Source organism: Panthera pardus, unplaced genomic scaffold, assembly GCF_024362965.1.
Source record: "Panthera pardus isolate Hobbes unplaced genomic scaffold, ASM2436296v1 HiC_scaffold_16, whole genome shotgun sequence".
In the NCBI taxonomy this organism is placed as follows: domain Eukaryota; kingdom Metazoa; phylum Chordata; class Mammalia; order Carnivora; family Felidae; genus Panthera; species Panthera pardus.
In genome coordinates, this window is record NW_026526721.1 from 125901749 (window position 1) to 125925953 (window position 24205).

At 39.6% G+C, this 24205-nt stretch overlaps 1 protein-coding gene across 2 annotated transcripts in view; it reads left to right on the forward strand.

Moving 5' to 3' along the window:
• Positions 1-637: 637 nt before the first annotated feature.
• The window catches only part of MSL2 (MSL complex subunit 2), a 35380-nt gene continuing 11812 nt past the window's right edge, over positions 638-24205 (forward strand). The window contains exon 1 of one of the 2 annotated variants that reach the window (XM_019437231.2): positions 638-818. Coding sequence is in view for 1 of the 2 variants with exons in the window: in XM_019437222.2 (XP_019292767.1) it covers positions 1899-2040 (142 nt within the window). In the remaining variant the exon portion in view is untranslated. Of the gene's footprint in view, positions 819-862; positions 2041-24205 lie in introns of those variants that run through there. The other variant, XM_019437222.2, reaches the window with a different exon arrangement.

Sequence of the window (24205 nt, forward strand, 5' to 3'; positions counted from 1 at the left end):
GGAGCGCAAACAGGCGCGGGCAGCGCCCTTTCCGTGCTAGGGCAGCGCGGTTCTAGGAGAAAGGCCGCGAGGGCGGGGCTTGGGGCAGTGTGGAACTATTTCCTCACACAGTGGTCAGTCAGGGCGAGGAGAGGCTGTCAGGGCGGAGCGCCACATGGCGCGACCAAGGCCGGCCTCATCGTTGGCGGGCACCGAGGAAGCAATGTAGTGCGAGAAGCCTACAGTCCACGCCGTGGAAAGATGGGTCAACCAACGAATGTTTCACCCCAGCCCACACGCCTAAGAGGGAATTTGAGAGCGCTTGGGGGAGGGGCGGAAAGAACAGGCGGCTTGCAGAGGGCATGCTCAGTTCTTAGAGCCGTAAGTGGAGAGCCAGGCATGCGCAGTGAGGCGAGGGTGGATTGGCAGCCGGGAGGGGCTGGCGTGAGCGGGCTGCTGTGTTTATCCGGTTTTCTGGGTGGGCGGTCAAAGCGCACGCGTAAGGGCGAAAGGCAGCGGAGCTGGGTAGTGGAATGCGCATGCGCGGAGCGAGCCGGTAGCTCTGGGAGGGTGTGGAGGGGGCTCTTAGAGGAGAAGCAGGGGAAAAGGGAAGCGAAGGGAAAGGGAAGGGCGGGGGGAGGGGTGAGAGTGTGTTCTGCGCATGCGTGCGGGCGCTAGCGACGACGGCGGCGGGGGAGTCTCGGGGATGACAGTGGCTTTGCCCGTTGGGGTAACGGTCGTCGTCGCCGGCAGGGCCTGAGGCGCCGCACAGCCCGCGGGATTCATTAAGGCCGCAGCAGCCTGGGCCCTACCGAGTTAGAGTGGCGCGTGGAGTCAGGGTGAGGGCGGCGAGGCACGGGGGGAGGGGCCTGCGGCGGGGCCTTGCCGTGTGCTCTGGGCGGCGGCGGGGCCTGGCGGTGTGAGCGCTCGCCTTAGTTGCGGCCGGGCGGGAGCCGTGGGCGGCGGCGGCCGTCGTGCTTGGCGGCGGAGGTCTCCGTGTGCGCGGCGCGGAGAAGATGGCTGGGCAGTGAGGGGGCGGCGCTTGCGCCTGGTGACCTCGGAGTGAGCGACTGAGGAGCAAGGGGCGCCGCCGCGGCCCGGCCGGGCCTGCTCCCCGCCCCCTCCCGCTGCCGCCGCCGCCGGCCTCTCCGGCCCGCGCACTTCCTCTCCGGCCCTCCCCTAGCGGGTGGGGGACTCTCCTGCCCGCTTCGCCACCTCAGGGAACCGCGGGGCTATAACCGCCGGGGCGGAGAGCCAGGCGCAGTCCGGCCCCGCGTCCGATATGGAGAGAGCGGCGGCGGCCTCCGCCAGCCGCAACTGCAACGTTCGCCGCCGCCGCGGCTTGGTGCACTAGATTGAGGAAGCCGACGCCCGAGCCGTCCTCTTTGCGGTCGCCCCTACCTCTGCGTCGTGCGCTGTGATGGAGTAAGGACCCTGCAGCGCGTGAGAAGCGTGCCCGCTCCTCGGACCGGGCCGGGGCCTGCTCCCGCGCCCGCTCAGCTCGCCCTGAGGAGGTGCCTCCGTGTCCGGAGATGCAGCGAAGGCCGCCCGCCGAGCCGCGGGGCTAGACTGAGCGCCGAGTCCTGACCCGAGCGCCGAAGCTGCTGCATTCTTCGTTCGCCCCGAGGCTGACTGGAACAAACTCGAACGCTGGTTTCCCTTGCTCTCTCTCTCTCTCTCTCTCTCTTTTTTTTTTCGTCTGCAAGTCTCAGGGACGGAGGAGGGGCGCCAAGGCCCCATGTGTGGGAGTACTCCTTCAGCTCCACAAACTTGCGCGGATTTTGGTTACTACTTTGGCCAGTGGTTCTTCTCTGATTTCCTCCGAATTGTTGCAAATTCGCCGTTGTTCCCTGGCTGCTTACAAAGTTGGATCCGGAATTTTTTTTCAACCGGGAGCCATCGGTGTCGAAGTGTCTGCAATGAACCCCGTGAATGCTACTGCTCTCTACATTTCCGCGAGCCGCCTAGTGCTCAACTACGACCCCGGAGACCCCAAGGCGTTTACAGAGATTAACAGGCTCTTGCCTTACTTCCGACAGTCCCTCTCTTGCTGTGTTTGCGGTGAGACGCTTTTTATTGTTCCCTTTCAGTGCTTGTTTTAGAAAACCTGGGCAGTGGTAGCAAGAACGCTTTGGTGGCATGGTGGTTTGTACTAAGCTTTTGTTATTTGTGCATTAGTGTATGGTCATAAGTTTTCAAACTCGTCAAAGGATTTTTGCCCGACTTTTCAGAAAGACAGCCCTTCTAAACTGTTTTGTACGGCGGCCTTAAGGTTCAGAACTGTTTAATTCGTCTCGGGTCAATTCCTTGCCATTTCTGGTGATGATATAAATGAGTTGAAGTATGTTTGCATATTGCTGCCTTTTTTAAACCTTTGATACAAGAGCTGACAATACCTACCTTGGTTAAACGTGGTTAAGCCTGGTTAAAACATGTACATGTGGCGTGTTTGCATTTCCCCAAACTGGTGTTATGTGTGGGTGGTAGTATAATCTGATGCACCCACAGCTGTGAACTCGGTGCAGAACTTTCCCCCGTGTTCTTCAACAAATGCTCTGACAGTTTGACGGTAAGCAGTGAGCCAAGGAAGACTGATAGTACTCTTTAGCTGGTGGGATTTTTACAGGAGTGTTTCTGTTTTGTGGTTTTAATACGTTGTGGACTGGTAGACCGTTATTTTAGGTCCCCCCCCCCCCTCCCGAAAATATTATTTTGTGCTGGGTAGGATATTTTCAAGTTATTTTTGAGAGATGAATATATGCTAAGTTGTTTAATAAATCGAAATGTCTCAAAAGCGCTGATAATTTGGATTAATTTTGCACCTATGATAGTTGTTTTTCATAAAACCTGGACTAAAAACATTAATACAAGGGAAATGGCAACTATCAAAGAGGGAAAAAAAAAGAAGCAGTACTATATTCTATTTCATATTCTGCCCCAAATTTTGAGGTTTTGCTGATCCACTCATTTAGTCAGAACTTGATTAAGCATTTCAGCCTTTCACTTTATATTAGATAAAATAAATTTTGTAGCTATGGTATCAGAAAGAGGACATGGTATTCATTTGAGAATTCTTCAGGATTTTCTGAATAGCTCTGGGGCATGGGGCATGGGGCATGGGGCAAGGCACTGAAGGGGATGCAGAGGAGATGAAGATTGTGTTTTTGCACCCCAGGTACTTAATCTCATAAACATTTAAGTGTTAGAATGTGATTAAGTGCTACTGTGACTGGTAACAGACACTTAACACCTTTATAGGGAAGCGTTTGCCCTGGGCAAATCACCACTGCCTTGGGCCTCAGTTTCTTAACATGTAAAATAAGAGCTTTGGGCTAGATTCCAAGTTTCCTTTCAACTTAAATTTTATAAATAAGAATTTGCTTGGTTTCAGTGTACTCCCCCATTCCACTTCCACTTTCTATGGAGTGCTTCTTTTTATGTCTGAACAGCTTTTGATAGTTTTTGAACTGAGGAGATAGAGCTGCTATAACTTCCTTTTCTTTTGCGGGGTTCGCTACTCTTGTATGGGAAAGAGAGGGCAAAGGGTAGCCCACCCTGGCCTGTTAGAACAGCAATAGAGAGTGATATCATTATCCAGGTAACACTTAAAGATCTAGTAGGCCTCCTTTTTATTAGGGGGATGGGACTTAACCCTCTAATTTAAGGGGGAAGTGGTAGTTTTGAATCGAGTAGGTGTTTGGAATTTTAATTTCTTATCAGTTGCTTCAGGATAGTTGTGGTCTAAATGAACATTTTTCCAAATTCCAGCTTGGATTTTAAAACATGAAATTAAAGATAAATCTACTTTAAAAAAAATCCAATTGCAGCTTTATTTTTTTTTTAAGCTAGTCTTGTCAGTACGAGGGGGATTTTTTGGTCATTATTTCTTTCTGTTCAAGCTTTCCTATGGAAAAGATTTGTGGGTTCTATTTTTTCCCCAATTATATTGAGTAGCTGCCATAAATTTCAGCAATCTGGGTGTAGGTTCAGCCTGCCTTCTCTGACCACCCCCCCCCCCCATAAGTCTCTAGTTGTCAAGAGATAGGAAGAAAAAAATTGGTTATTTGAATCAGATCCAGCATTTAATCATCTTGTATCAGGTGCTGTCCTAGATTCCTTTTCTTAGCTGAAAATCATAAATTCATTCAAGTTAATAGGCCATGTGTATTATTTCATGAAGATAACAAATACGTAAAAGTTTAATTATATCCTGGTGCCGTAAATAGGGAGTTTCACCAGGTTGTCTGAAGTCTGACCTAGTACTACCTTTTCAGCCTTACATTTAACTGCCCTCTTACATAATTTCTGTGCTTCAGCCAGGCTGTTTTGTTTTTTCTAAACATAAATGCCCTATGTCTTCCTCCTCTTTACCCCGCTTTTGTTCTCTGAAGTTTCTTCTGCCTAAAATACACTTTTTTTTTCCTCTGTGGTCTAACTCCTCAATTTCCTCCCTCTTCACTGAATTCTTCCTTGCTCACTGCAAGCAAAAAGTCGTTTGTCCTTTGAACCTCTGTAACCCTTTGTTCCAGTCATAAGCACTTAGAACTCTTCCAGTGCAGTTTTTGTATCTAATTCTTCTGATATCTCAGGGAAAAATATTATTTTTTGTACATTTTTGTGTTTCACCTGCCTCATCCACTCTCTCCTATCCAGGCACTTGTGTTTATGACGGATTCGGGAACAAAATGAGAGTCCTACAAACTTTGCAGTTAGGTTCATATCTTGGCTCTTCTACTTACTGTGTGGGAAAGTCTCTAACTTTGTGGCTCAGTTTCCTTTATGAAAGGGGATAGTTACACCTTCAAGTTTTTCTCCCAAATTTGTATTCTACATGGGTTTATTTTTAAGTGGAGAAAAACTTTTTGAACCCATGAGAACAAGCCTATGGACTTGTTGTCTGGCACGTATTATAAGCTTAGTATTCCACCCTTGTACAGAACTAGAGAAAGGTAGAAGGAGGTGAGGGAAGAGACTGTATTGTCAGGTCAGTTATTGTCAAACCTAGATTATTCACTGAAACTACAAGTTTTGTTATTGTGGTACTTTGAAATGTTAATTAGCTGATTATCACTATTTGTTTTTCAGTTCCTTTGTGTATTTAAACTGTCTGAAGCTTCTAGTGAATGGGATAGCAGTGCTCCAGAGAATTACTGTACTTTCTAGGCCAAAGAAACAGTGACCAAGACAGTATTACTGTGGATGCTATTTTTGTGTCTCTTCTTTCCCCTTGTTCTACAATGTTGGACTTGGCTTTATCATTTATCAGAAAGTAGAATTTCTTTGGCTGGCATGAGATTTGATAAATTCTGCCCTAGGGATTTTAAGTTTTTCATTAAACTTGTAAGTCCACAAATGATACAAGGTTGGTATATAGAATCAAATCCTCTTAGAATTGGAAGGACACAGTAAGTAGAAAAATATCAGTCCGAGATATTTGGAGTCCTGTAAATAATCATGTTTGAATCTCTACTCAGTCACATGGATAGTTTGGTGTTTTAGAGTCTAGAAACAAGGTGGTTTTGGCTTTGGATTTATTGAAATTGTGAAACCTTTTGGGCATCCAGGTTCTCATTTATAAAATGGAAGGGGGCTATAGATTAGTGTTTCCCACTGACATAGGGTTACTTATGCTGACCAGGTTTTTGTTTTGAGTGTTAAAGACTTAAAAACCCTATCATCTTTTACAATTGCTATTCTTATTTTCCACTAGAAAGGAGATAGTTCCCTGAGGGTGAGCACCTTGCTTCTGTTGTTCAGTTTAACAGCATTGCACCTGAGAGTTACTGGCTCAACACGTTTTTGTTGAATGGATGAAATTAGCATTCAAAAGAAAGTTTCAGAGTAGGGGAGATGTGGTCTCAGAATAAAGTATATGCCTTAAAATTAAGTAAATTAGTTTTATGAAAAACTACTTTTAATTTTCCTTACTATTCTCCTTTGCCATTGTTTGTGGACCCACATTATAATTAGTGTAGTAGATGATCCCAAGAATATTTTTCAGTTACAGAATTGTCTTCTTTTACCAGAAATACTTTTTGGCTGAGCATACAATTTATAATTAGCAAGAATCTTCTACAGTGAAATTTGAACATACAGCTTGGAGTGATTTTTTTTTTTTTTTTTAATGTTTACTTATTTATCTTGGGGGAGAGAGATTTATTTTGAGTGGAGCAGGGGAGGGGGAGAGAGAAAGGGGGAGAGAGCATCCCAAGCAGCCTCCGTGCTGTCAATGTGGAGCCCCACGAGGGACTTGATCCCATGAACTGTGAGATAATGACCTAAGCTGAAATTAAGAGTTGAATGCTTAACTGACTGAGTCACTCGGGTGCCTCCAGAGTGACTTATTTTAAGTTATTTATATTTTATTTTTAAGCTGCTTATCTCTTAGGTGGAAGCTAAATTAAAAGGCCATTTGAATAATTATACATAGATCTTATGCTGTTTTATAATTACATATTTTCAAGCATTAGTTCTTTGATACGTAAGAACTTATTTTTATTGTACTTAAAGTCAGTGTAATTAAAATTTTTGATTGTAATGAATGTGTAAAGTTTATCATCTTAACCATTTTAAAATGTACAGTTCTATAACACTAAGTAAATTTATGTTGTTGTGAAACAGAATTCCAGAACTTTTTCATCTTGCAGATCTGAAACTCTGTATTCATCAACTAACTACCCTCCTCTGCAGCCCCTGGTAACCACCGTTCTACTTTTTGTCTCTCTGAATTTTGCTACTCTAGGTACTTTATATTAATGGAATCATACGGTATTTGTCTTTTTGTGATTGACCAATATAATGTCCTGAAGTTTCATCCATCATACAGCATGTGTAAGGATTTTCCTTTTTTTAATTAAAAAAAAATTTTTTTTTTACGTTTATTTATTTTTGAGAGGCAGATCATGAATGGGAGAGGGGCAGAGAGAGAGGAAGACACAGAATCTGAAGCAGGCTCCAGTCTCTGAGCTGTCAGCATAGAGCCTGACGTGGGGCTCGAACCCACAAACCATCAGATCCTGACCTGAGCGGAAGTTAGACGCCTAACCGACTGAGCCACCCAAGCGCCCCTAATTTTTTTATGTTTGTTTGTTTGTTTGTTTATTTAATGTTTGTTTGTTTTTGAGAGAGAGAGAGAGAGAATGAACAGGGGTGGGGCAGAAAGAGAGAGGGAGACACAGAATCCGAAGCAGGCTCCAGGCTCTGAGCTGTCAGCACAAACTCACAGACTGCAAGATCATGACCTGAGCTGAAGTCGGACGCTCAACCGACTGAGCCACCCATGCGCCCCTGTTTATTTATTTTTGAAAGAGAGACACACACGAGAGTGCGAATGGGGGAGGGTTGGAGAGAGAGGGAGACACAGAATCTGAAGCAGACTCCAGGCTGTGAGCTGTCAGCACAGAGCTGGATACCGGGCTTGAACTCATGAATGGTTCAGAGATAGAATGAGATCAGACCTGAGCTGAAGTCTGTTGCTTAACTGACTGAGCCATCCAGGCGCCCCAAGGATTTTCCTTTTTTTAAGGCTGACTAATGTTCCATTGTATGTTGTATACCACAATTGTTTATCCATTCATCAGTCAATGGACTTTTGGGTTGTTTCCACCTTTTGGCTCTTGTGAATATGTTGCTGTGAACATGGGTGTGCAAACAACTCTCAAGACCCTGCTTTCAGTTCTTTTGGGTATATACCCAGACATGGGATGGTTGGATTGTGTATATAGTATTTCCATTTTAATATTTTTGAGGAACCTCCTGTTTTCCATAGTTGTTGCATCATGTTACAATCCCACCAATACTACATGGGTTCCAATTTCTCCATATCGTTGCCAGCACTTTGTAAAAAAAAAATTTAAATTTATTACAGAGAGAGAGAGACAGACAACACAGGTGGGGGAGAGGGGCAGAGAGAGCACAAGACACTGACTGAGCCACCCAGGCACCCCCACTTTTTTTTTTTTTTAATAGTAGCCATTCTAATGGGCATGAGGTGATATCGTGGTGGTTTTGATTTCCATTTTTCTAGTGATGTTGATTATCCTTTGATATGCTTGTGGGCCATTAGTGTTATTTTTGGAAAATCACTATCATTTTTTATCTTGAAAAGATAACTCATTACATCTTTATTAATTACCTGTTCAAAGTGCTGGAATAGTAAGATGAATAAGACACATCGTTATTACCCATGTTACTCATTGTTACGGAGAAGACAGATGAGTAGACCAACAATTACTGCCGAAGTGTTGTGCTAGAGTCACTTATGCCAAAATCTCAAGCATCATAATAGAACATTTGTAAGTTAGCTTTTGTTGCATGTGTAAAAGTTTCAGAAATTAATCACAAGTGAATTTTTCCCTCCATGTAACTTGTTTTTTGAATACCTGTTTGGGTCAGAGTTTAAACATACCTGATTGGTGTTAAGCAGAATTTGGTTTACCAGTTTTTTTTCTTGGGACTTAAGTTCTTTATGGAGCATTTATTTGGTAGGTTGATAAGGAAGAACAATATTTACTAATTTGTCTTGGCAGATAGATATACTTTTATTTCAGATATATTTATTTAACTGTTTTCTTTTTCTAATAAAAATCTTTCTATACTTTTCCCTTTTGGTATTTTAAAAACTAGTTCATTTATTCATTCCTACTTAGGTATGTTTATGCAAAATGAAATTGCCTTGGGGAAAGGACTTCTGAGTCTTTGTAAGTGTGTTCCAGATGCTGAAAGAGATGAAAAGAGGTTTGATCCACAGTTCATTGTCGTATGACATAACCACCTGAAGTGTTAATAAATACTAGTTTAAATAATGGTTCAAGATAAGCAGTACAGTACTGTAGAATTAGGCAGTAGAAATTGTTTCAGTTTGGTGAGATCTAGAAAGTATGGAGGTTGAGATGGGCCAAGAAGAATGGTGAAATTGGTGGACATTTTCAGCAAGGTTAGAGGGCAGAAAGTCAAGTTTATCTGTAGTTGGAATTCTTGTAGGAGAGACCTTGCCCTGTTTGTTGAGACTCAGGGGTCTTTGTTTGATGAGCCCTGATACCCCCCAAAATATGCTCTGTGGGCCACCTAAATCAAATCACCTAAAGGGCTCCATAAAATCCAGATTCCAAGTTATCATATCAGACTAATTGAATTGGAACTCTGTGAGCAGGTTCTTGTAATCTGTGTTTTACCTTCACCATCTTGATATGGGGAGGGGGTTTTGCAAATCACTATTGTAAGCATTTGAGAAACAGCATTTAAAAAAAAATGTTTTTTTAATGTTTATTTTTGAGAGAGAGAGACAGTGTGTGAGCAGGGGAGGGGAAGAGAGAGACACGGGATCCGAAGCAGGCTCCAGGCTCTGAGCTGTCAGGACAGAGCCCGACGTGGGGCTCGAACCCACAGACCGTGAGGTGATGACCTGAGCTAAGTCAGACACTTAACTGACTGAGCCACCCAGGTGCCTGTGAGATGGCATTTTAAAAAGAGAGTGTTGTGTTTGAAATTCTGTTTTGGGATGGGTGCCTGGGTGGCTCAGTCCGTAAAGCGTCAGACCTCAGCTCAGGTCATGATTTTGAGGGTCACAGGTTTGAGCCCTGCGTGGGGCTCTGTGCTGACAGCTCAGAGCCTGGATCCTGCTTCAGATCCTGTGTCTCCCTCTCTATCTGCCCCTCCCCCACTTGCACTCTGTCTCCCTCAAAAATCAACAAACAATAAAGAAAATTGTTTTAGGAAAGATTAATTTGGGGGTAGAATACGGTATTGATTATTAGAGTATGGTGAAACTTTCAATTACGAAGGATAACAGATGTATTTGTATTAGATAGAAGCCTGAATAGTGGTGCGAGTGGAAAAGGAACAACATCAGATAATTACGGCTATGGTTATCATAACATTTGAATTCTTTGTTCTGTATGTATTATACTTTGCTATGGTTAGGCATATTTTACTGTGAATAGATGAAATGAGACATTTTCCACCCTCAAATTTACAATGTTTAGCACAGTGCTTTCACATAACACCTGATAAAATGCCCTGAATTGTATTGAAGAACTGACAAAATCTGGCAGTTTAATACAGATGCTTGGGAAAGATTAAAGGAGGCAAAGGTAGCTTAGATATCAGAAGTGAAGTCAGGAAGGACATTGATTTTGGAAGGACATGAAGTATTTAGATAGGCTGGTTTGGAATAATATAAAGACAACCTAATAAAATATTCTTCAGGGATTTAGCAGTTTGATACAGGATTTTGGTCAGGTGTTTGGGAGAGGTTGCAGGTAGGATAGGAATTAGAGTGGATTAGGTGTGGGCCTGAGAAGGATGAGACGTTGTTGAATAATATGATGATCCCTGGGGATTGGGGTTATAAAGAAGTATTGGAAATTAGAAAAGGATAGAAATACAATGTATTTGTTTTATAATCTTTTTATTTTGTGCCCTTTTTTGTTGATTTTTGTCTGTTCAGAATTTTTAATTTATTTATTTTTTTTTTTTGTAAATTTACATCCAAATTAGCATATAGTGCAATAATGATTTCAGGAGTAGATTCCTTAATGCCCCTTACCCATTTAGCCCATCCCCCCTCCCACAACCCCTCCAGTAACCCTCTGTTCTCCATATTTAAGAGTCTCTTATGCTTTGTCCCCCTCCCTGTTTTTATATTATTTTTGTTGGAAACGTTGATTTTGAAAATAGTTTTATATGTCTGATATAGTAAAACAGTCAACATACCTTCTGAGATTTGAGGTTTTCGTTGTCATTCTCAGATTAATTATAACATCCTGTCCTCCTTTTTTTGCATTCCTTGTTTTCTTTGTGCTTGCATAGCATGACTTTAATAATTGGCTAATGCCTTATTATACTGGCTTCTCTCAGAGTCCACTCGGCTACTTTTATATATGATTAATTGGAGGTTTTGTGAGTTTTGATGTACTTTCTAAATTTTATCTTTTATTTTAAAAAGTGATATTTCAAAATTTTATTCTAGTTTCTCATTTTCCCGTGTCCAACTGTCACCTTTGACTTTTCTCTTTTAAAGATTAATATTTTGTTCCCTTATCAGGAAATTAATTTAGATAAAATTTTACATTAATTTCTATATACCTTATCTTTCATTTGCTCTCAGTCCATAATATTTTAGCAGAATTATTTTTATTCATTGCCTTTCTACTCCAGATACTTTGAATTTTTGAAGTTAGAATATCTGGTTTTCTCAAGTTTTTGTCTTTTATTTTTATTTTTTACCGCTTATTCATTTTTGAGAGACAGAGTGCAAGTGGCAGAGAGAGAGGGAGACACAGAATCTGAAGCAAGATCCAGGCTCTGAGCTGTCCTCACAGAGCCTGATGCAGGGCTCATGAGATCATGACCTGAGCCAAAGTCAGATGCTTAACCAACTGAGCCACCCAGGCGCCCCTCAGTTGTTTTAATATAATTTTCTAGCTTTTGTGTTTTGTGTTGCTGACTTTAGCTATCAGCCTTTGTCCATACAGAAAATGTGCACTTAAAATGATGTCTGGTCTCAAATTTGGAAATAATATTTTCTGGCAAAGCTTAGTGGTTTTGAAATTTTTTGTATAACCATTAAAGGCATACCTAAAGTATGGGTAGGTGGTCTAGTGTATAACCTAGTCAATCTTGCTAAATGCTGTTCCTTTGAAATGTAAATGTCTACTTGATGTGAAATTTGGGACTCTGGCCAGATATAATATAGAAATCTAGGATTAGAAGGGAGCATTCCAATTCAGGCATCCTTGTGATTTCTGAATACCCTTTACAGTTAATCACTTGGTTGTCCGGCCTGTGACTGAACATATTCAGGGTATGACATATGATGTCCTACTCATCAGAAGCTGTGGGCTGTCTGAGGGATCCCTTTATGGTGTCACTGAGCTTACCAGCTCAATTTTTACATCGGTCACACAAGGAAGATATTACTAGGTTGTTCTTCATGATGACAATTTACAAAGCTTTAGGCAGAAAGGACCACAAATCATACAGCCATTTTTTTCACATCAAATAATCTTTTCTGTAATATTCTTGAAAGTTCATCCAAGGCTTTTCTTGAATACCTCTAGGGTAGGGAGCTGAATTAAATTCTGTTCTACAAAATAACTATATCATTGACAACTTTTAAAAAGAACTTTCCTTTTAGAAAGTTCTTCCTTCCATTTTCCCAAGCCTCCTTTTTTATAATTGTTTCCTACTGATTTTTTTTGTTCTCTGGAACAATTCAGGAAGTCTTTGATAAAATTTTGACCTTCAACTGTTTGGAAGATGGTTTTGTTTTGTTTTGTTTTGGTTTTGAGAAGAGTGCAATTGGGGGAGGAGTAGGAGAGAGAGAATCCCAAGCAGACTCCACACTAACGTGGGGCTCGAAGTCACCGTGAGATCATGACCTGAGCAGAAATCAAGAGTCAGATGCTTAACTGACTGAAGACAGTTTTCATGTTTTTCCTGAGAAGTTAAGCATCACTAAATTACCTGTCCTGGAAGCATCCTGGTTTCGGTTTCCTCTGAAAGTGTGGTTTTTGGTGTCCATGCCCATAGTATTTTGGAGGTGGTTAGATGGCATTATCTACTTTGACAATTTGGACAAATTATTTAATTTCTTTCTCATTTGTAAGGTGAAGTTGTTGGGTGAATTATTTAATTTCTCTTTTTTCATTTGTAAGATGAAGTTGTTGGAGTAGAGCAGAGATTTCGTTGTGAACTTGGCTCCCAGACATTTTTTAGCTTGGCTAAAAATTTATAGAGTTGGTGCCAACGTTTTAAAATCTAGAGTTCACTTAAAACCCCAAATTTTAGGTATCTCCTGGAAAATTGTAAAGTCTGGCAGCAGTGGATACCTTGTGGCATGGCATCACTGGCTGTAGTTGAGAGGGGGTTTGTCTTGGGGGTTGGAGGTTTGCCCTCTCCAGTTTACCCTTGGTCTCGCCTAACCTTTGTTGCATTTATTTTTTTTTAACTTTGCATGCTTGTCGCTATAGGCATTAGGATTCTTAATCCTCAGGAATGGAGGATTTTGTAAGGTCTACTGTGCCCTAGATACTATCTTGAGCCATCGAATTCTGATGTGATCTTGAATTATTTTGTGAAACCTTACCTGGATCAGAATCAAGACTGCTTTATCTTATGCAGTCAGAGGACATTTGTTGGTTCATAGTATTTCAGAACAATTAAGACATTTTCACAAGTTGGTTATAGTGTTGTCCATATCTTCTCTATCCTTACTGATTTGTATTTTGTCCGTTTTTGAGAGGTGTTGGAAATCTCTATAATTATGGATTTGTCAGTTTGGAGTTTCATAAGTTTTTGCTTCATGTATTTTGAAACTTTGTTTTTAGGTACATAAAACAATTTTGAATATGTGGAACATGGTTATATAATTTTTAATGTTCTGTTTTTATTAATTCTGTCACCTGTTACTTCTAGGTTTGCTGTATTGATTTTTCTGCTCATTATGGGTCATATTTTCCTACTTTTTTGCGTGCCCAGTTAATTTTGATTCAAAGCCAGATACTACAAATTTTACCTTGTTAAAATTTTACCTTACTGATGGATATTTTTCTATTGTAACTGTTCTTTATTCTTGGGATGAGCTTTGTTCTTGGGATAAGGTTAAATTACTTGGAAAGAGTTTGATCCTTTTGAGACTTGTTTTTAAGCAGCCTTCGGGGGTTAATTTTTTTTCATACTACTGAGACAAGAACCGTCTGTACTCTCTCTGATCCCTTGTGAATTACGAGTTTTCTCACTCTGGGTGATGCGAATAGGTGCTGCCTATGAGTTATAGGCATTGTCCTCTTTGCTCCTTTCTGGGGGTTCTTCAGCCTGAGGTAGTTTCCTCATACAAATGTGCTCATTAGTACTCAGCTGAAGACTTGAAAGAGATCTTGTATAACTCTTATCTATAGAGAACAACCTGATGGTTACCAGAAGGGGGGCAAGTGGAAGGATGGTGATTTAGGAGTGATTTGTGATGAGCACCTGGTGATGTATGGAAATGTTGAATCACTGTATTGTACACCTGAAACTAATACTACACTGCATTTTAACTAACTGGAATTTAAAAAAGAAAGACCTTCTATAAATCTCTAGTGCTCTTTCACTGTGCATCTCTCATCTCTAGTACTCTGCCTGCAGGAGTCAGGGTGTCTTGTCCTTCCAGCTCTGTTCTCTCACTTCAGGGAGACCATGAGGCTTGTCTGGGTTTTTCCTCCTTGCTCTGTGGCTTGAAAGTGCTCCAGGCAGCAAGCTGGGGCAGTTGTATGGCTCAGCTTGTTTGTTCACCCTCTCACCATAACTGTTCTGTTGTCCAGTATCTGAAAACCATTGTTGTGTTCAGTTTTTTGTTACTTCAGATAGAAGAATAAATCTAAATATTCCATTTTGTCTGAAAAGAGATTATATTCTAAACTTACGCTGTCCCATATAGCAGCCACCAGCTGCTGTGATGGTGTAAATTTAAATTAAATTTAGTTGATGCAGTTCTTAGTTATAGTTAGCTTACATCTAAAGTGCTCAGAAGCTACATGTAGGTAATGGTTACCTCACTGAATGTTGCAGATATAAAAGATTTCCTATCATTGGATAAAAGTCTACTGGACAGTGCTATTACAATAAGAGAACTTGGATTTGTTCATGAGCATTGAAAGGTGCCTTCACTCGTTTCATTTCAAGATTTTATTTACTTTTTTATTTTTATTTTTTAATGTTTATTCATTTTTGAGAGAGAGACAACTTGAACAGGGGAGGGGCAGAGAGGGAGACACAGAATCTGAAGCAGGCTCCAGGCTCTGACCTGTCATGACCTGAGCCAAAGTTGGACACTTAACTGACTGAGCCACCCAGGCACCCCTCAAGTTTTGGTTTTAAGACATTTAACTGGATGGGGTTATGAACAGATCACTGGAGCTCACCACTGTATGCTTATAGAACAATTTCCCCAAATCTGTGTTAGTGAATTGGATTCAACAAAGTGTTCCACAATGTTCGTGTATTAAAAGGTTTCTGATATTTAAAAAAGAAGTGTTTCGGGGCGCCTGGGTGGCTCAGTCAGTTAAGCATCTGACTTTGGCTCAGGTCATGATCTTGCTGTTTGTGGGCTCAAGCCCCGCATTGGGCTCTGTGCTGACAGCTTGGAGCCTGGAGCGTGCTTCGGATTCTGTGTCTCTCTCTCCCTCTCTGCCCCTCCCCTGCTCATGCTCTGTCTCTCTGTGTCTCTCAATAATAAATAAATGTTTTTTAAAAAAAAAAAAAAAGGTGTGCTTACACGGTTTACCCATCACTGTGTCCAAATGGAAAGCTTAAAAAAAAAAAAAATGGTTTAACTGTTTCTATTCCTTTAAAATAAGGCAGTTGAGGAGATGCCAGGTGAATACTGGACCAAATAGTGGTGCCATAACCAGTTAATGATTCTCTGGAATCCTTCCATCTGCTATGCGTATTTTAAATTGTTAGTCATGTTATTTTGTTATCTCTTAGTCATACTGTTTTAGTTCTTTTAATTCTTCCTATATCCGTTCAATGGGCCACTGGTTAGGGACCAGAAACATTAAGAAAATTAAGTTGGTATTGAAATACTGGGTAAGGAGCATAAAAATATTGATTCTAAATATTTGCTTCATGATTATTATTCATGTTCTTTAAATTGTCTGTGTTCTAATATCCTGCATATAATATAGACAGTGTATTGGTAATTACTCAAAAAGCAATGTTAAAGAAAATGTAGTGATATGCAGTGTGGCCTTTTATTTTTAGAGAATAAGAATTACTTACACTTGAAGTGTGTTATTTGAAGTGTTAGCAAATACCAATCTGAAGTCACTCTTAATTCATCACTTAGTGACAAAACACAGAAACGGTTAAAAAGTATTTTTAGTAAAAAATACAAGAATTCCAAACACTAAGTCACATTCTTAGTTTTATCCTTGTATAATGTATTCAATTTTAACATATGTTTTCAACATTCATGAGTTTATAGACAAGATAAATCATTTTAGAGTAGAAATGTCACCCAAATGCATTTTGTAACACAATTTAAATAAAACAGGATGTAGCCTTTGTTAGAAGTTAAGAATTTGTAGGTTTTCTTAAAATGAACTTTATAGCATAGTCTTTACTAAAATCCTAATTAAAACTTTTTTGCCCCAAAATTACTTCATCAGATTTCCCACTTAAATGATTAGAACAAATCCTCCCAAATTCTTGTTACTGTGAAAGATGGCAGTAAGGCAAAAAAGGTGAAAGTATCTTTAGTAGTTCCCAATTCTGTTTGTGCACAGGAAATTACTTGAGAAGATTTAAAAAATGTACATTCCTGGGGTGCCTGGGTGGCTCAGTCAGTTAAGCATCTGACTCTTAATTTTGGCTCAGGTCATGATCTCAGGGTTAGTGAGATCGATCCCCACTTGGGGCTCTGTGCTGACAGTGTGGAGCCTGTTTGGAATTCTTCTCTCTGCTCCTCTCTTGCTCGTGTTCTCGGTCTCTCTCAAAATGAATAAATAAACGTTTTTTTAAAAAATGTATATTCCTGGGCAGCTTCTCCAGAAATTCTGGAGTAGGCCACATAGGTGATTCTAGTATTAACCCCTAGATGACAGTAGTGTGTATTGGAATACTCTTCATGTCCAGTTAATAGGTGCACTTTAAAAAAAAGTAACAATGCTGTATTAGGCCAGTTTCTTGATAGTATTCAGTTTTAAGACACTAACATATTTTGGGAATACTCTCCAAAGGTTATTAAGATAAACCTCTTTATGTCTTCTGGTTCAGTGGAACACTAGTTTGAGGAATTTGGATCTAGATTTATATTGACTAATTTGGTGAATGTTTGGTTGATCAACTTAATTGTGACTAATTGACCAGCCTGTGTTCTTACTGGTATAATTTAATAAAAGACCATCATTGCTTTGCTAAAATACGAAAATAGTGGAATATTACCAGAGTGCTCTGTAACTGCAAAACACTATAAAAATCTCTCGTGTAATTATTAAAAATTAAAAGAGAATGTCAGACATCACTTATCTTAATAGAATATGAAATGAGGTATAACTTGAGTTTATGAATATGTTGTGGGTCTGAGTGGTTATACATCATTCATTTAATAATCTGTGGTGTGTTTGGGTTTTTTTTAGTTTATGATAGTAGTTGGCTGGTGAAGCTTACCTTGTATAAAAACTATTGACATCACCAAGAGTATCAGAAAGTATTTTTTCATAGTTTTAGGTTAACCAAAGACATAAAAGTTAAAGAAATTCTGAAGTTTTTTTAAAAAAAAAATTTTTTTTAACGTTTATTTATTTTTGAGACAGAGAGAGACAGAGCATGAATGGGGTAGGGTCAGAGAGAGGGAGACACAGAATCTGAAACAGGCTCCGGGCTCTTAGCTGTCAGCACAGGCGCCCGATGCGGGGCTCGAACTCACGGACCGCGAGATCGTGACCTGAGCCGAAGTCGGCGCTCAACCGACTGAGCCAACCAGGCTCCCCAAGAAATTCTGAAGTTTGACCGCTCAGATATTTGGTGAAGAGCTTGGCTTGAGTAACGTTCATTCTTTTAAAATTTGACTGTTAGTTTTCATTTCACAGCAAACTAGTTTTATTCCTTTCCCCAAACCGGAAATAGATTTTTCTTTTTCACCCCACTGCTTTCTTGGCATACATGTTTAGCTGTCATTCGTGTCATTGTAGTAGTACTTACTTAAAATGATATAATTGTTGTAATAAACTTTATAATAATTGGTTAAGTTTATAATTATTGGCCAAGATACTCTACTCTGTATCACCATTTTTAGTGATTTATGCATATGTGTCATATTCTTTCCTTCCTATCTTTAGTTAAAATGCATATTTTTTTGTCATACCAGGGAGCTAATGGGTGTGGCTGCTTGAATAAGAGAATATATTTTTTGAAACCTTAGTTTGTTATTTTATTAACCTGTTGATATTTTGAGGCATATATTTGCTTTTTGGTTTACTACTAAAATAAACGTGTCGAAGTGTAAGAGAACCTATTTTTTAAGTGCTGTTCAGTCTTCAGTCAAAGACTTAAGAAAAACAGACCTGGATTAGGAGTCTCTACCAAGAGGAAAATAGTGCTGTCTTCTTAGGAGAGTTGTTCTGTGATCTGAAATTCATTTCTCTTTGACTTGAGCTCATTATTCTTTATAGTAGCAATCATGCTTATGAATTTTGCCTAATGAAAAGATTTTTAAGAGGTTTAGGCTTCAACATATGCCTGCAAAACTATATTTGGCACAGGTTTTTTTTTTTTTTTTTTTTTTGCAAGACTAAAAACTGGCTTTAAGAACAGTTTTAATTGTCCAAAACAGTTAATTCGTTTGTGTTCATTTGTTAAGTGATATGTATGATCTTCTTATGGTGTTGTCATTTTTGTTCTTAACTGAATCCAGAGATTATTTCCTTGTATGTTTCTAGGAGATATCCTACTAGTTATTGTTTTGAAAACATTCGTTACATCTTTAGTTTTGGAGTGTAATTTTGGTGCTGTAATTCAGAGATGTAAAAAAGGTCATAGAATCCTTTTTTAAATGGGAGTGGTAGGCTCTATCTATCACAGTAAGTGTCATGTAGCTGGGCCTCAGAAATTGTTTAATGGATTGAGGAAAGAGAAATGCTTTCTTAAATGAAGGTAGCCTAAAAAGTTAACTCTTTGGCAAAGGTGAAGAATGGGGATATTTAGGTCAGTGGGTTGGATTATGGAAGGATTATTGAGACCTTATGTCAGACTTTTGACACTGGTTAGAAGTGTATTTTCCCACTCCTTACGTGTACATTAATACTGCTTTTGGAGACTGAATGTAGGCTGGACTATCTCATTTTAATCATAGTAGTTTAATACGTATGTATTTACTTATTTTGTATGATAGCTTATATGTTTGTACACATTTAATGTATACACAGAGTCTTCACTTAAGGTTTCTAATGTTGTAACTTCTTAGACTGGTACGTAGACTAAGCTTTTTTGTTGGAATCTCTTTGTAGGAACATAGTGCAGTGCTTTATATAGCATATGTGTTCACTTGGAACATTTAAGCTTAACTTTAGAAATTGAACTTCATTAGAAATTGAAGTTGGTGTATAGAGAATCCAGGCAGGACTCTTGTAGCCTCAGTTTCTGTGCAGTAAGGATTTCCTGACCCTCACAAAACTATTGTTGAGCATCCATCCTCCCCTTACTGTCACTTTTTCTGTCCTACCCCACCCCCCACTATCCATTATTGCCAGTACCCATGCCTGTTTCTTCTTTCCCTTCAAAAGGTTTCACATCTTATGGTTAATAATTGATTCTTCTATGGCCCAGTTTCAGTGATCATTCTTTTTGATGAAGGAAACTGAAATGTCTCAGTGGATGTCATGGACTTAATAGCAGAAGTAGGGATGATGCTGGGTAAGTAGAAAAAACCCTAGGTTGGGAATCAGTAGATTCTGCTTCTATTTCTTATTTTCAGTAACAAGCTGTGTAATCTTATGAAAGTCCATCTTGGTTAAAATGGCACAAGTTGATTTCCAAGGTCGCTCCCAGCTCTAATGTGCTTTTTGTAATTCATTCATTGTACTTTATTAGGTGCTGGCTTATGTGCCAACATGGGCTTAAAAATAGAGAGCTAAATAAGTTTCTAGCCTTGAATGAAACCAAGTGAATGGTGACAATATATTGTGAGAAGTGATATATTAGGCGACTGTGCAGAGTGCTTTTTTAAATAAGCTGCGGGGTAGGAATTAAGGAACGCTTCCTCTTGGAGGTCATATTTGAATTGATTTTTAAGAATAGTTTACTTCACAAGGAAGGAAGGACATTCTAGGAAGAGCAATTCACAGAGGAATGAGTAAGCATGGCATGTTTTGGAGTGTCCAGTGGTAGCTGAGGATGGAATATGGAGTTTGTATGGAATGGAATGGGGATGGAAAAAGCTTAATGGTATGAAGTTTTGGGTGGGGAGGTTTGGTAGGGGCCAGATTCTGAAAGGTCCTTGGATTTTTAAAGGCTGCTTAAAGGTTTTAAAGGCTGGTTAAAGGTTTTTTGTTTTACATTTTTTATGTCTTTATGAGGGGTTTTGAAAAGAGAGACAAAATCAGACTTGTGTTCTAGAAAGATTACTTGGTGGTAGTGTGGAAGGTGGCCTGGAGCAGGTGAAGTCAAGGCAGGAAGAGAAGCTAGAAAACTTGCAGTATTCAGGGTGAGAAATGGTGAGGGTTCAGTTAAGGCAGGAGTAGTCATGGGGATTAAACCTGAAGGGTGGACCTGGCAGACTTAGAAACATGCAGTGAGACTCTGGAGCCCAGATGTGGAATTCTGGTGAAGAGACTAGATGGTGTATCAAGTTTATCTAGTTTGATTTCTGGGTGAATAATGTCAGCATCCAAGAGAATAAGGGATGCAGGAGGAGGAGCAGGTTTTTAGGTGGGGGGTTAGGGGAAGTATGTTTATATTTCCCCTTGTTTAGTTTGAGTGATCAAAGGAGAGATGAGATTCCTGGTAGGCAGTTAGATAAATGGGTCTGGACTTAGGAGAGAAGTTTAGAGCCAGAGGTAAAGATTCAGTTTATAAATGGTAATTGAACCAGCTTTATGGGCAAATCACTCTGGAAGGAATGTGTGGAGCAGTTTTTAACTTGGGGTATCGTATCTCTCCTTCAGAAAGATTCATGATCCCTATGAGATTCCATACAGCAATTTGTTTTTTTGCCTGTGTGTATAATGAGATTCTCAAAGGGGTCTGTGAACCAAGATTACTGTGGAACACTGGAATGGAGTAAGAAGGATGGATCTTAATATAGAAACATGGGGAATACTGAAATTAAGGAGACGACAGAAGAAGAAGATGTAAGACGTTGAGGAGACAGTGTTAGGAGAGAACAGAGGAGAGCAACCCTTCCTTTTAAGGAAGAATGATCAACAAGAAATGCCCATTGGTTTGAGAGCAGCAATTTTTACCTTCCTTTAGAAGATTGAGTCTAGGGAAATACTTTAGTATATGAACAACTGGAAGGGAAATTGCTATAGGGAAGGAAGGTTGAAAGTAGAAATGTGAAAAGGTATGAATAGTTAGGTGGGTAACTGATGAAGGGAGGATTGGAGCCAGAGCAGTAGAGGATGGAAGACTTACCTTGGAGGAAAGAAGAAAAGGGTGTTTGTGTGTGTGTATGTTGGACAGGAGTGGGTGTGAGGACAGTGGGAAGTGGGGAAAGAGGGAGAATATTTAAATATGTAAAGCCTCTGGTAATTTGCAACATTTATTGGATTTTATTTTGAAACTTTTATAGAAAATTTCAACATACCAGATAGAACTTTCTGTGACCTCAATAATTATTGATAGCCAATGGTAAGACTTTTGATACACTCTATGAATCTTGCCATAAAATCTTATAATCATCAAATTTTAGGACTGGAAAGAACCTAGATAGTCACTTTATAGCTTTAATAAATGGAGGACCAAGTCTCTTAATTTTTTTTTTTTTTTTTTTTTTGAGATAGTGAGTGGGAGCGGGGGAGGGTCAGAGAGAGAGGGAGACACAGAATCTGAAGCAGGCTTCAGGTTCTGAGCTGTCAGCACAGAGCCTGACAGCGGGGCTCAAACCCGCTAACCGTGAGATCAAGACCTGAGCCAAAGTCAGATGCTCAACTGACTGAGCCACCCAGGCACCTCAGGCCAAATCTCTTTTAAAAGCACATCATTATTATTCATTACATATATTTACTCAAAATTGATCAGATTTGGACAGTTAACAGAATTAACTAATTATAATGAATGCCATATATGCACTACCCAAATCCCCACTCAAGATTGAAAGACTTCATTCTCTTAATCACTGAGAGTGTTGCTGGGGCTGTCAGACCTTCCTGGGAATTGCCCTTGGACGAAGAGAACCTCTCAGTCAAGCTCACACCCCTTCCTGGGAGTAGCCTGTGTCTGAAGACCAGTCTATTAAAGACCTGGGTCCCTTGCCTCAACGTAGGGCATCCTTAAGCCCCATCTTAGTTCTGAGTTTCAGAGCTTCCAGTGGGGTCATCTGAGGCCTTTGTTGTGATTCTATCCCAGCCTAACTTGATCTTTGTCAGCTCCTTCCTTTTCCTTCCTTTCTCTGCAAGTGGTAATCCTGAGTGCCCCAGGGAAACTTCTGGCACACTTAAGAGTTTGAGTGGCTAGGGACCTGACTTCCAACACTGATGAACTTTAAAATTTCTTTTGATTTATAACAGATTTGCCAAACTTTAAAGGATTAACATCTACCAGTTTTCCATGTTTCTGGGAAATATCCAGGCAAATGTTGAAAGATAAAATTGTGTAATAATGTAATAAAAAATTTAATTTTATAGTGCCAAACATACAGAAAAAATCATTAGGACTTGTTTTAGGATGGGATAAAAAGAGGAATACTTTCTTAAACATGTTGAACAAAGATCTTGGCATTTAGTTAGCTTTTTCCCTCCTTCTCCCATCATTCATTGTTTGTATTTCTGCTGTCTTGTTTTTATTGCCTATGTAAATTGAAAGTTGACCTTCACCCCATTTGAGATCAGACTCATGTTTTCATTGATTTTTCTTGAGAATTTTAAAAATATGGCCAATTTTTCTTTTGTGGTCATACTGTAGAGAATGGAAGTCTGTGAAGTCTATTTGAAACAAATACGGTTAGATTGAGTCTATACAAAAGTCTTGCCCTCATGGTTGAGGAAAGATGTACCTAGCAGAATCCAAGACTACATTCCTAAACAAAATACTTGATTTTCTGCCTGCAGCATTTTGAGAGTGCCTTTCCAAGATCAAGTGTGCCACCTGTCATCATTCAGTCAAATGTTTTGTCATTGCTATAAGTTACCATCCTGTCTTGGATCCAAAAGCTTCAGAGCAATGTCATTTGGCTGGCAACAACATTCTTCTTGCTTTTAATAAAGCTCCCCTCTCTTTGTCAGTATTTCTTTTTGTTTATGTGACTGTAGACATATTCAAGGTGGTCAGTGAAGTTATCTGTGCCATTTGGAAAGGAATGGCTGATGAAATGTACCTTAACTTATTCAAAAGTAATTGCTTGATTCAGTAATATGTGTGAAACTGGAAAACTTTCTATTTAAGAACTCTACTTTTTTTGAGTATTTTAAGATAACCAGTTAGTACTATTTTTTTCTTAAGTTTCTTCAGGAATGATTTTAAGAAAATCTTGTGGAATATAATGATTTCATTTTAGTAAGTAAAGTTTTGTCATTTATTCTTTTCTTCCCTTTGCTTTATAACTCTAATAAGAGTTAATGGTTGCTTTTTATTTTCTAATTAGTTTTGATATGGGTCCATTTGTTGGGAAGCAAATCTAGATTGTTAGGGAAACATTTTACTGAGTTAATGTATAGGAATGTATCTTTTGTGGTATCTCTTCTGTTTTTATGTTGCTTGCGTTATCAGCAAAAACAAAAAACTGCTTCCTGTCTTTTGTAGAATGCCACATGTTTTACAATTGATGGGTTCTGTACTATTTTAATTTTTCTCTTTCATTATTTTGGTAAAACTGGTTGAGGTATTATTTAAAAAGATTGATCTTTTTTTCCCCTCTTCCCAGATATTTTCCCATGTATATAAGTATTGTAAGATTTGTGTCTTCTTGTGGATTCCTTGAGTGTTTAATATTCTAGTTTCCAAGAATGCTTCTTGAGAAGTGGTATTACGGTTTTAATCATTAACCATGACCTGCCTGTGTGCATTTTTCACTTTCTGATAGTGGCATTTCAGGATGTTGTTCATGTGAGTCTTTGGCTAATTTTTCCTGATCCTCAAGTATCATCTCAGATACAAGTAAGATTTATATAAAATTACTTGCATTATTTGAGGTTATTGATTAGGCAATCCTTGTTGCTATAATAGAAGCATTTCTGGGAGGAGTTCTGGAGAGGGGTTGGTGATAAATACAGAATGTTTTGGTTCTGATAAATGCTCTTTTGTGCATATGCCATTTTACTTAGAATTATATGATCCATTTTTGTCAAATGCCAAAATTAAACCATTGAGATAGATTAATTCCTTAAACCATTTTCTGTTTTTTTTAAGTTTATTTATTTATTTTGAGAGAGTGAGTGCATGCTGGAGGGAGGCAGGGAGAGGAGGAGGAGAGAGAGAGAGAGAGAAAGAGAGTAAATCCCAGCAGGCTCTCCACACTGACAGCTCAGAGTCCATTGCAGGGCTCAATCCCACAAACAGTTGAGATCATGACCTGAGCCGAAATCGAGTC